The sequence below is a fragment of the Notothenia coriiceps genome, unplaced genomic scaffold (genome assembly GCF_000735185.1).
Source record: "Notothenia coriiceps isolate Sejong01 unplaced genomic scaffold, NC01 NC01_scaffold00028425, whole genome shotgun sequence".
Taxonomy (NCBI): domain Eukaryota; kingdom Metazoa; phylum Chordata; class Actinopteri; order Perciformes; family Nototheniidae; genus Notothenia; species Notothenia coriiceps.
The window spans coordinates 54780-67830 of NW_011361126.1; the positions used below are offsets into that span (position 1 = coordinate 54780).

Below are 13051 nucleotides of genomic sequence, written 5' to 3' on the forward strand. Positions count from 1 at the left end.
TTAGTATTATGCAACACCCGCAACCCGACCCGCATCATCTTTATTTTACCAGAACCGAACCCCGGAAAAAAGCGTTTTGAAAAAATACCACCCGCAATCACCTTTTTCTGCGGGTCACCCGTCGGGTACCCGCGGATACCGACCCGATGCAGTACCCTGCCCCTGTGGCCCCCCTAAAAAGAAAAAAAAAAGTTTATGATTTAAACGATTTCTTGGCTGGCGGAATAGGGCGGAAGTAACAATATTTGTCATTCTAGTCGGAACCCATTAGAGCAGGGGTTCCAACACGTCGATCACGAGCTTACCGGTATCTCGCAAGCTCTCAATAGCCCCCCTTTACAAATATGTTTTTGTTTGTTTTTTTAACGCAAGCCGTCATGGCCACGAGGAGCACGCAGCCTTTGTGAGCGAGCGAGACAGAGAGCTAGAGAGAGCACACCTTTATCTATTTAATGTGTTGTAAAAAATAAGAAATCATTCCAATGTGTACTATAGGACTGTAAAAAAAAAAAACTGTTTGAAAGGGAAATGATTAGTGAAATATGCATAAATAAAAAGAAAGAATGCTAACTATAGGTAACACAAGATAAGAATAAACAAGTTTAAATGATTTGTTATTGGTTGTGATCATATTCTAAAGAATTTGTTGATTTATTGAAAAGTATACAGCTCTCTTTCATGAGTGTTGAGAGCTGTATCCATAAATTCATTTTTGTGCTCAAAGTGCACCAGATTGATGCGTTTAAGTTCAACATTAAAAAAAAAATCTTCCCGGGGCTGCATGCCCCCGGACCCCCTAGAGAAGGTTAGGTCCACCCCGAATAAAAGCAGGTTCAAATAATTAATTGCATACATTTTCTTTATAAATGGGAAAAAACGGGTCCCACAGACCCAAACAGCAAACAAAGGTAAGCGTATAATAATGTGTAATGAAACAAATACCAATAACTGTATTGCATTGTTTTCTTAGGTTTGTATTCTTTTCTGTATGCGCAATTACTTCATACTGTCTTTGTCTTTTTCGTCCTGCATTTATTGTGCCCCCCTCAGAAAATAACTGGCCCCAGCCTGGCCCCCCAGGTCAAATTGTTCTAGAACCGCCACTGCTTGAAAGCAAGATTCAAATAGCTTACCAACCCTCAAAAACATAAAGTTATTCAGTATAACATCATATTATACGCACATTATGACATTGCTGGATATAAGATGCTGGAATCATAAATGGTTTTGATTATTGCTTAGAATGTGAGTAAAACTATTGAAATTGTCAATTGATGTCCTGTCAGTTGACTTTGACAATTGAGTGAACAGCTGACTTTTTGAAACTACATTAATTGCACAATAAGTGAGGGGCACAGGTGTAGATGGATGGATATTAGATCTGTACATTGTCTAATGTCTACCTTTTCTCCCGATGAAGGGGGATCACTGCTGGAGACCTGCCCATGTCTGCTTAAATTGATATCCACTGTGGTTCACAATGCTGCTTCAGACCCCGGTGTCCTCTCCTTCACTCTCAGACTCACCGGCCTATTGGCTGCCACTGAGGAAAGCTTCAAAACCATTCAGGTAGGGTTTATGACACCTTGTACTTTAACTAAATTATAAAAAATTTAAATATCTGACTTTGGTGATGTCCCTTCTGCAGGAACACCCTGTTCTGAACAAGGTCTTCAACCTTCAGCACTGGCAGGAAGCAGGACTCTGGGAGGATCCGTGTTTAAGGATCGGCTGGATTCAGGGCTTGAGGAGCATGCTGCAGCACCCGAAGGCTCTCAGCTTCTTTGTACAATCAGGTGACTCATTGACCCAATTATTATTTATCTGTTTCTTTATCTCATGCAATCTAACCCCTGGCAGAGTGAGTTTTATAAGTGTATATATGCCTGTGAAACTGAAGACAAGTTTCCAATTGAGTGAATAATAAAGAGGTCTATCCTGTTCCATTCATTTAGCAAAAAATTGTCAAAGTACAAAATCATGTGTCTAGTCACAAAATGCATCTCTGTATTTATTATGGAGGTTCCACCGGCTAACCTTTTTCGGGCATGCTTTAGTTGTGCAGCAATGGCGTTATTGACAGTGCAACAGTGGTAACAGTGTTTTTTATTTTGCCCAAGAGCTCACTATATAGTCCTTTGCATAGAACTCCCTGGTTAGCATGTAGGGGGTAGTGAATGATTACCAAACCTACCCATGTCTCCTAATGTGTGTGTATTTAGGAATAAAGACTAAGAATTTAGCCATTTCATAACTGAAATCTGTTTTCCTCACTCTCCAGGATTCATTGACCCGCTTCTACAACTCCAGACCGACACAAGTCTATTTATTGCCGAAGCTGCCAATCAGATGCTCGCCCACATCCTGCTCTTCTTTCAGCCAGTCCCTCCTGCAGGATGTAAAGGCATGGATAAAAAAGAAAAAGGTGATGGGATGACGCCAAGCAGCGCAGACTATACTGCTGTTGTAAAGTCGATCTCTGGGTACCTCAAGGAGTCTCTGGTTCCCAAAGAAAGCAAAAATGTCCGTCAGAGTCTGCAGACCCTCAAACTGCTGGCCCTGCTCCTGGCCCAGGCCGGACCTCCTCTGCGGGACAAGCTGCTGCAGACAGTCGGAGACTCCCTGGAGGAACTGGTGACAGCCGGCAGCAGTGAGCTCACACTGCCTCTGATGGACGTCATTCTGTCTGCATGCAGGTTGAAGGGATTTATAATATGGATGAAAACACAGTGCTTTTTTCAGACTAAAAGCAAAGCAAATACATGAATGAGTTAATTGTCAATGTTCATGTTTGTCTCCAGCAGCTCCGGCACTGATGAACGTATCACCCGTCTTCTATCGTCCATGTTGAACATTAACAAACCCGCTGACCTCATACATGCTGCAGCTGCTTTTCTTCGCAGAGGTCACCAGTAAGCATCTGTTCAGAGCACGACCTCACACTCTCATATAGGATGTGACTTCACCGTCACCCGTACAAGCACAGTTTGTTTTCTGACATCAAGTAATCTATGAGTAACAGGATGTATTTACCCATGGATGCTGATTTCTTCTTTTACCCAGTGATACTGTCCACACAGCCCGGGCCGTGAGAATACTACTGCTCCCCCTCGACATTATGACTGGTCAGACTCTACTGGGCACAATAAGCACTGGTAAAACACGCAGATATACAAAGTGAAAAACAATGAAAAAATACACAATCTGTTATTTTATGTATATCGTGACTGAGTGTATCCTTAATGTATTTTATGCAAGTCAGAATAGGATAATTTGGTGATTCTGGGCTTGAAAATATGACTATTTCCCTATTGCTAAATTAAGGCATAAAACATGGCATATGGTAGCGTCTCTGGTGTGATCCAACCAATGTGAAAAGCAGTGTGGTTCCTTGAGTAAAAACCCAATCATATTTTTGTAGGGATTAGGATTCTTGTTCTCAGAAATGTACACTAGTCTCGGATATACTGTATATCTCTTTTTTGTACCTTCAATGTCCACAATACACCGTCATACATCTTTCTGACTAATTATATTTTGTTTTTTGCAGCAGACGAGCATCAGTTTTCCGTGGTGGAACAACTAAAGAGCAAATCCTCCTGTATCTCTATGATCTGTGTCTGCCTGAGCAACACACCACAGATCACACTCACGGTGAGGCTGTGAGGACGACAGAGAACAGGGGAGAGGAGACTGTATTTTTTACGTGTAGCTGACTTATTTCCCTTTCTCTCTTTCTCTTTACCTCAGCCTCCTGACGTCCTACCCTGTCTTCCAGTTTCAATTGTCACTGCAGTTCTGTCCTTGTTAAGGATCTGCAGTGGCAACTCACCCTCCTCTTCCACTGGTTGCAGTGAGGTTAGCAGGAATGTAATCGGCAGTAGCAAAGTTCAGAAATGTGCTCTCGAGGCTCTGACGACCCTCACCAGCAGCCCAGGTAATGCTGTGTGTTTATGTGAGATTACCTTTATAGAAATAATGCTCTCTTTCTTTATTGAATATTGTGAAACCAAATGTGATATTGTCATACACTGACAAAAACAAATGCTACAGTACATTAGGATAAATGTTTGCCCATTCATGACAAAAGGGTTTTTCAGGATGAAATTACATGTATTCTCCATCCTGTGTATCTCAGGGGCGAAAGAGAGGATCAGCGAAGTGTTCACCGTTCTGATTCAATATTTGGAAAACCCTGATTCTGACCCCACTGTAAGTTGTGTGTTTCTATTTGCACTCTTGAATATAACTCATTTTATTTTGTCTCCAACCTTCTTCTACTGGGGAGCCGTGACTTTGAAGGCGACACCATCACTCACTGGCTGTTTTTATTTCTTTGCCTCCCTTTTTACTATTTGATGTAATATTCTTTCAATTCAAGTACTGTGTTTGTGTTTTTTAGGTACTCCACAAGTCCTACCAGGCCTTATTAAAGTGGACGAGTGTGTGCACGGACTTCTCCTTTATAACAGACCAGCTCAGACACGGTAAAGGTCACCATAAAAACTCTCCTGTGTGATGCATCCACACACAGAATACACTCTACTGTTGCTGTGGTGGCAGTATAATATGTCACTGAAATGAAATGTATGTATATATGGATACTTTCAGATCTGGTGGAGGTAGTGAAGAAGCGTGTGTGTGACATGCGTTGGGAGGTGAAGGACTCGACAGTGGAGTTTCTGGGACACCTGGCAGGCGTGTGTGACTCCATTAAAGCAGCAGCAGAGGAGCGTGACGCATCTGAGGCTCTGCTGGGTGACTGCTCTACCACTCCCCTGCTGAGGGAGGCGCTGCAGGACTCAGAGAGTTACGTGAGGGCCAGCGCCATCTCTGCACTGGCAAAGACTCTTACACACCGCTGGCAGCAGGGGGCGACACTCACTGAGGAGGAGGTAGGAAGAAATTGTTTTACGCTTCACTCTAAAAACAGTTGGAACAAAGTCTAAGAACTTTCTGTGTTGAAATAAACCATATCAAGTCCCTCTATCAGCCGGGTCCGATTCCTATTGATTGGCATAAAATGTTATTTGCCGCAAATTCTAGACCCATGTTAGATATATGTTGAGTTGTGTGCTTACATTATCCCAAATGTATCCAATCATTTTCCAACCTAGAGGAATCTGTCATTGTAATACATTTAAATGGTCCTTTTCATTTGGCTGCCTGTCATGGTGGTGTATTCCTCATGTGTGCGCAAGTCTTTTAGTTGTTTGCCAGAAGCTGTCATAAATGGACTTTATCCACTTTTGAGACAAATATTTACAATAGACTTTTTAGACGTTGATTATTTTTTAACTGGACGAAATATTTTAATCAGAGATATTACTATGAACAACTATAGATGATAACAAATTGGACACCACAACATTTAGACCTTAAAAACATATATTTTCTTGACTTGGGTCAAAAAGGTTTGTCTGTATTCCTCTCTACATTCTGTAAAGTGTATTTACACTCGTAACCATGCTTAACTGGGTTCATTTACATGGTATCTTTATACCTAAAAATATAGGCACAATGTTTTAAGAAGTTTGACTTTTATTGGAATTCTTTTCTGTCCTTCCAGCCTGAAATAGTGAGCCGGTTGCTTGAAATCCTCTCCCAGGACTCGGAGGGATTCCCCAGGAGGGCTGTAGTACAATACTTCATCTCATGGTACTCTTCACACTCTCCTCCATCTTCCTCCTCCTCCTCCTCCTCCTCCTCCTCCTCCTCTCTCCTGATGCAGAGTGTGCGCTCCGTCCTCTCACAAGGCAGGGCAGATCTGGACTGGGAGGTCAAAGTTCACACGCTGGTGCTGGCTGAGCTGCTGTTGGACGAAGCCTTTTCAGGTCACCCAGGTTACAAAAAGGGCTCAGACTCCCACCATGCCTCGCCACACGCTTATGGTGTAGTTTCTGAGCAGGCTTACACACTTCACACACACACTGCCACACACACAGAGGGCGCTGAGTCAGATTTGGCCGTTGTGGTGGAGCAGGGAGTCGTCTCAGTGCTGTTGAGTGGGCTGGTTGACTGCGATAGACCTGTTGCTCTGAAGGCCTGTCGCCTGCTGATAACACTCAGAGAGACAGTCTGTCCTCTATCGCTAGGGGCACTGGATGCATCGGCTGCCATGGCAACAGTATCCTGTGAACTGCCAGGCTGTGGCTGGGGGCGAGAGATTCTAAAGATCCTGAAAATGAAGAAGAGCGATCAGGCCAAAGAGGAGGACATCGCTGATCAGAGTGGTCTCAACGGAGCAGAGGAGGGAGGTGACAGTGTGTGTGTGAGTGTATGTGAGGCGTTGAGGTCTCTGGGATTGGACGAGAGGATGGAAGTCCTGACTCAAAGCAGCGACCACATCCACAACTCCCCCCTCTCTCTGCTGCAGGACATACTGACGGCCAGTGCCACTCACACAAAACCAGGGGAAGAGGTCATAGTGGACTGCTACTAACACACACACACACACACACACACACACACACACACACACACACACACACACAGCCTTAAGTTGTTTTGTTATCAATTATGAACTACACAATAGTTTGGATTGTTTAAGGTGGGGTTTTAGGATCTGCAGTCGATAGATGGTGATCAGCACACCCTGGTACTGTTAATTGTATTATTCACCTATAAAGATCAATAGCAGTGACTTTGGTTGGTTTGGAATCACAAAGGTCACACAGTAACACAAACTAACTAATCATCCCCTGCGTTGTGCAGAGTCAAATGACCATTTGTGTCAAAGTAGTCTTGGGGCTTTGAAGAGAGCTTAGATAACATCTTCAGGTCTCCTCATGAAATAACTGTCTGGCAGCAAGGTAATGGGATGAAACTAATCCAAACATAGCGTGCACTTCAACTGATTAGTTTTCTAGGTGGTTAAAATCAGTTTTGCTGCTGCCCCAGTCCACAACAGTAAATTGCTTTGCCGACCATCACCTACTAAAACCCCAATCCAAAGATACCCCTCAAACTCAGGGTACATTTGTCAGTGATGATGTTGTGATATGTTGGTTTCATTAGAAAAATAGTAATTTCCCTTATTTTAATTACTGTATTGTTACATGTATCCTGTTTCTATAGTGATGTGAGGCTGAGCAATTTCAACGTGTCAACATGTTCACGTTTGGGAATTCCACAAACAATTGCAATGACCAATATATCAATTTGATTCAATAAAAAACAGCATATATTTGAATTTTTTTCTTCTCATTATACATTTTTCAGATTTGTTTATTGAATGTTCACACAATATTTTGATCAGCAGTTCAGGTTTGAGATTTTGTCCAGACGGCTAAATAAAAGAAAATTAAGCTACCAACCATAGACTTGCTAAAATGACTCCCACATGCTGCAACTATAGAGTGATTGACACATTGGCATCCATATTAATAATCAAATTATATAAATATGTATCATTATGAAATGTAATATATATTGTTTTTGGAATATAAAATATCGGAAAAGATGTCTTACAGTCTTACAAAGTAAAGGTGATTTCACACGTTTTGATTTGTCAGTCCGGAAGCCCTAAAATATCTAGTTGTGTATAAACAATGTAGAAAAGCAGCAAATCTCAATATGAGTGGGTTAAAAAAAAGACACTTTTTTTTTAAATGTATACTCCATTATTATCAATTGATGATTACTTTTACTGTTGGTTAACCAATTAAAAAAATGTGAGCAATCATTGCAGATCTAATTGGTACATCATTGACCCCTTCTCACTTCACAGGCTTCAGTCTTCCTCATGTCAGCTGATAATTAAAATGATGTGTGAATCAGCTGGAAGTGCTCGGTTAACCTTTGAAAGGACTTGTTATAATCATAAACACTGGAGGTCATTGCTGTTTCTTTCAGGTTATTTTCATCCTCCCCCCCTCTCTTGTCTTCCTCCCACTGTCCCTGATTTCCCTCGTGGAGATGCTTCATTAAAGCCCCAGAGTTGAAAAGAAAGACATCAGAGATGGAGATGTAGAGGACAGTCTCCACCTCCACGTGTTCATCATCTCCAACTCAGTCACATGGAGGAAGAGCGGCACACACGCGCAGAGAAAACTCTCCTCATTAACTAATGAGCAGCGCTGCACACACTCACACACACACTGGTGATCTCTTGCTATATTTGGAGTGCTGCTGTGCTCTAATCACACAGCTGTATTCTCTCTCTTCATTCATGAAGTGAAACTATTTTCGTTTTCGACTCCTCTCTTCAGGATGGAGGCGGTGGCTCTTTTCTCTTTCGAAGCTTCGGAAGCAGACGAGATCAGTTTCCAGAAAGGGGACATTATCAAGGTAAGTGTGTGTGTGTATGTAAATGCTTACTTTGATGCATTCGGAGTCTTTGAAAGTTACCAAAGCATTGCTAGTTCATAAAGTAAGAAGAATAATTGTGCATGTGTGTTATAGGTGACAGAAATGGAGGATGATTCTAATTGGGTCACAGCAGAGATCAAGGGGAAGCGTGGCTACGTGCCAGAGAACTACATTTCCCTTCTTCCTTATCCGTAAAAAACAACTTTATCCATATATTTGAAACAATTTAGAGTAGAACACTTGCTTTATGTACTTGCAAACATTTTGTTATACATCTTTTAAATACCATCTTCAGTGGTTCCCAAACTTTTCTTCTACTTGAACCCCTTGAAATGTTGCACTGTACATTTGTGATTCCTCACTACAGGTTATGCTCTTTGTGGTTGACCAAATAGTGATTTATCCTGCTCAGATTGCTTAATTTGACTACGCTTTCAAGGCCAAAAGAGGTGAAAGTCTTAAGTATTTCAGAAGTTGTGAACCACTGATATACATATGAGTATATTTGTTCATTCCAATTCTACTCATGCTTATTCCAGTCTAAATATAATAATGACTTCACTGTTATATAAAAGTCCAAGAGCAGAGTATAATTAACATGCCTGTGTGTGTCTGTAGGTGGTTTGTAGGACGGGTGTCAAGACTGGAGGCCGAAAAGCGTCTCCGCTGGCAGGACACCGGAGTGTTCCTGGTGAGGGAGAGTGAATCAGCTCCTGGAGAGTTTTCTGTTTCTGTTAGGTCAGTGAATGCACCACACACACACACATACACACGCAAGATACAAGATACAAATCTGACAAATGTCATGCTGCAGGCTGACGTAATGTTCCTCTGTTGTCTGTTCCCATTGTGATGTTAATGGGTTCCAAAATGTTTGTGTGCAGTGCTGCAGCAGTTATATTTGCATGTGTTGAATCTGCTGTACCGCTGTAATTTCCCATTAAACCCACCAGAGAGCCTCAGTCTCTAAAAGACACTTTAACATCTCCCTGAAGGAATGTACTTTAGGAGTGTTGCATAAAACATGCAGGCGGCAGCATCTTAGATCACCAAATGCAATAGTCTTAAATTATTTGTGCAGTTGGATGCTTGTTTTCCATCACACTGAGCCCATTAGCAAGTTACAGGATCCACGTGTCTCTGAGTGTGTGTTGGGACTGGTGGAGGGGAGAGTCAGACTATTTAAGATGTAGTACGCACACCCATTCCACTAAAAATAGAACTGTGTGTGTGTGTGTGTGTGTGTGTGCGTGTGCGTGCGTGCATCGTGTGCGTGTAAGGAGCTGTAATTTGGGTCAGCAAAGTGACGTGGGACACATTTAATCATTGAGGATGAATTAAATGTGTTCAATAATCGGGGCATTGTATAACACCACTCATTCTTTCATTAAACACAGGTACATTATGCCATTGACACATGCCATATGCATGTTTTAAAGTGCATTTTCTGCAAATATTATTGCCTTAAGGCACAACATCTGCCTGACTGCAAGGGCAGAGAGATAAAAGGTTTGTTTTATTTATGCACACAAGCTGAAACACAACCACAGACCGTAGTGCTCCACAGAGGGGGGTACAGTTCAGGTTGAGTTCAAAAGAGTCACGAGACAGGTTTTTAAATGTTAAACAGCAGTTTAAAGAGGATTCTTTCACTTTTCTCATGTCTGCAGTTAGATGAGTTTAGATGACATCATGACAAATTACGTGAAGCTTTTTATTCTTTTTTATCATAGGTCTAGCACAGTTATCTTATATTTCCAAATCAAAAACTATTTATTTTCTCTGTGTAAAGTGTGTTTATAGTTTATAGTGTGTTTATAAAACAGTTGGTCGCGATTTCTATGAGGTTGTTAGACTATGATGCATTACAAACATACTTATAATGCATTAGAATCTGCTTATGGCGCTCTTTAATTATAATTACAAGCACTTTGATAAATATTCATGATTATTACAATAGTAATAACACATTATAAAGACTTGAATCATACATTTAAATCACAAGGATCATAATTTGGTTTTAGAATGACCTGTTTGCTTTAAGTAAAGCGAAAGTATAATTTTACAATGTTTTGTGTGTTCATGCATACATTATTATTTTTTCTCACTTTTTCTTTACAAACAATGACCATTTAAGAGTAACTCGATCACATTATAATGCATTAAATAGAGAGTATGACTCATGTTTATGATGCATTATACAGGTGGAAGTCACAGTGCTACCAAACAGTCTGTGTGCATACTAAGAAACATTTCTATGTGTGCCTTTTATGGACAGAGAAGATCGAGCAGCTGATGACAGCTATTGTAATTTAATTAGTAATGGTACTGCATGCTGAAATAGCTCCAGAAGCACACCTCGGGCAATTCAAAGTCTGAAACTAGTTTACCCCTATTTATAAAATGTAGGAGGCAACTGGGACAGAAACTAAGGAGAATATGCAAACTCTGTACAGGAAGGACACCACTGTGCTGCGTAAAATATTAACTATAACACTACAAAATCCCCAAAACCTTTTTTTCCCTCAGCTGACAATTCTCATCAAACAAATCCTGGTATTAGCGTCCGCTTCCTTTCAGAGTCATTACATGATTATCTTCAGGTGTGTAAGGGAGGATCAAGCTTTAAAAAATGTAGGCTTTGAACAATAGACTGAAACCTTTGAAGTACTGCAATAGTACACTTTGCATGTTTGTTTTGAAATGCTAATATACTTTAGTCTTTAAATAACTATGCAAACCAAATGACACAAAGGCAATTACTCACAAGAAAACATAAAAGAGTTTTCTTTGTGGAATTTACTATTGTGTTCTTTTCTTTCAATATGAGATACCAATACAATAAAATATGTAGCATAGCCGATATACAATGATGTATTTGGTAGGGTATTTTACTAGCCCCGGAGTCTTTATTAGTGTTGCATTTAAGTGTTTCTGCAGATAATTTTTGTTGATACATTGATTGTTTTCTATATATATATCTGGACTTTTATTAATAGATAAAAATGCAGTAAATGCTCAAATTTGAGGAGCTGGAACCAGCATACATTTGAAAATGACAAGCAATTAATCGATGAAAATACTTAATAATTATAATTTAGTGTTCAGTTCAGCTCTTATCTATTATTCCTATTTTTTTCATTAGTGCTTACAAACTATCGCAGGATTTTCAAACAGTTCCGTTCAGGTTGCACATTTATTAAATTGTGTGTGTCTTGACATTTGAGATTTATAGTCTGAGAGAAAACCTCCTGTGATAGATAGAGATACACCCAGATGATTGTGGACTCATTTCTCAAACTGACAGAGGTATGCACATCACCTCTGCATGCATTTCTTAACAAAAGGAGCCGGTAGAGGAATGAAGAACAACACAGCTCTCATCTTCACAGTGGTTTTGAAGCATAAAGCATACCTTGCCTTTAATGCCTTTACCTCTCTCACCGCTCTTATTTTGCAGCTATGGTGAGAGGGTGGAGCATTTCCGGGTGCTGGAGGGGGGCGGTCAGTACTGCATCTGGGACGAGACGTTCTGCTCCCTGAACCGCCTGGTGGACTACTACAGAACTCACAGCATCGCGGCGGAGAAACTGGTCTTTCTGAGAGACGCTGCTGCATCCCCTCACCTGCTGCCCCATCCTGGACGTAACCCCTACCCCAACCCTTATAAAACCACCTCTCAGGAGTCCCTCCTCTCAGCTAACCTCTACTCTCACCCCCCTCACCACGAAAGAGAGTCCTCCCAGCGTCTGCACGAACCAGTTGTGGGGGTATGATGATGAATCTTGAAGCATCGTTTCTCCTGATAATCAGCTTCAGTTTCCTGTTTGTCTGATGTCTTTGTTCTGTCTTTGTGTAGAAACCCCGTCTGGCTCATGCCCTCTGTGACTACACCCCCCCTCACACCGCCCACCTCCACTTCCTGCGTGGTGACATCATTGACCTGCTAGACTGCTCGAGCTCTCTGGCCTGGAGGGGGCGCTGTCGAGGTCGAGTAGGAATCTTCCCGCCAGAATACGTTCAGCCACTGTACCACTGACACCATATCAAACTGTCGCTGACACTCCTCTGTCAGGCTGTAGTGACTTACCTTTCGTATACAACTAGTGATTAAACAATTAGTCCAATATGTGATTAGTCCCATAGACACAAATGTTCAGTATTGATTGACAGCCTTTTCTCATTAGCAAGTTGTCAAATACACCAGCTTGATTATGGGCCTACACAGGGCCGTCCCTCCCTACAGGCCGATCACGCAGACTGCGTGGGGCCTCACCTTGCGGAGGGAGCCTCAACTGATCCGAAAATGCGGCGCACCTACTGTATGCGCTTATGCGGCGCAATTAGTGTGGTTTTCGAGGCTCCACTAGCCCCCCACCAACGCTCGCGAAACAGAGGGCCTCATCATATATCTTTGCGTGGGGCCTCATGTTGACCAGAGACGGCCCTGGGCCTACGCTTCAAACTACAACACTCTACATGGCCGTAATTAGGGTGGGAGAAAAGAAGGGAGTTAGAGAGGGGTCTGGGTGAATGGATAAGTCATAAGATTGGTGTTTGTGTCCCATATGAAACCAGGAGTCTATGTTGACTTGTTTGAGTTACATTGCGTATGTAACATACATACGTCTATGTTAAATAGACACTGTATGCGTAACAAGCAGAAACTGACACTTGCTAAACTTACGCTAAGGGCGTAAATTGACAGCTTTAGTTTGAAGTTTAGGACCACTGACCAAGC

The 13051-nt window shown here is 41.7% G+C and overlaps 2 protein-coding genes across 6 annotated transcripts in view; both read left to right on the forward strand.

Annotated features, from left to right (window-relative positions):
• Positions 1 to 6460, forward strand: part of brat1 (BRCA1-associated ATM activator 1) — an 11946-nt gene extending 5486 nt beyond the window's left edge. Inside the window, exons 2-12 of one of the 3 annotated variants that reach the window (XM_010785879.1) lie at positions 1421 to 1569; positions 1649 to 1796; positions 2282 to 2696; positions 2802 to 2912; positions 3064 to 3155; positions 3551 to 3654; positions 3751 to 3937; positions 4139 to 4212; positions 4403 to 4487; positions 4612 to 4895; positions 5570 to 6460. In XM_010785879.1, the coding sequence (XP_010784181.1) occupies positions 1421 to 1569; positions 1649 to 1796; positions 2282 to 2696; positions 2802 to 2912; positions 3064 to 3155; positions 3551 to 3654; positions 3751 to 3937; positions 4139 to 4212; positions 4403 to 4487; positions 4612 to 4895; positions 5570 to 6442 (2522 nt within the window). In that variant the 3' untranslated portion in view covers positions 6443 to 6460. The remainder of the gene's footprint in view (positions 1 to 1420; positions 1570 to 1648; positions 1797 to 2281; positions 2697 to 2801; positions 2913 to 3063; positions 3156 to 3550; positions 3655 to 3750; positions 3938 to 4138; positions 4213 to 4402; positions 4488 to 4611; positions 4896 to 5569) is intronic. The other 2 variants (XM_010785881.1, XM_010785880.1) reach the window with 2 other exon arrangements.
• Positions 6461 to 8013: 1553 nt separating this feature from the next.
• Positions 8014 to 12598, forward strand: LOC104958164 (GRB2-related adapter protein-like). 3 transcript variants are annotated; one of them, XM_010785877.1, is made up of 6 exons: positions 8020 to 8102; positions 8211 to 8289; positions 8404 to 8501; positions 8929 to 9048; positions 11771 to 12080; positions 12170 to 12598. In XM_010785877.1, the coding sequence occupies exons 2-6, from the start codon at positions 8212 to 8214 to the stop codon at positions 12347 to 12349; spliced, it is 786 nt and encodes a 261-aa protein (XP_010784179.1). In that variant the 5' UTR covers positions 8020 to 8102; position 8211; the 3' UTR covers positions 12350 to 12598. The 3 variants fall into 3 exon arrangements, with proteins under 3 accessions (XP_010784180.1, XP_010784179.1, XP_010784178.1); XM_010785878.1 differs by lacking the exon at positions 8404 to 8501 and having other exon boundaries at positions 8014 to 8102; XM_010785876.1 differs by lacking the exon at positions 8020 to 8102 and having other exon boundaries at positions 8194 to 8289.
• The last annotated feature ends 453 nt before the right edge of the window (positions 12599 to 13051 follow it).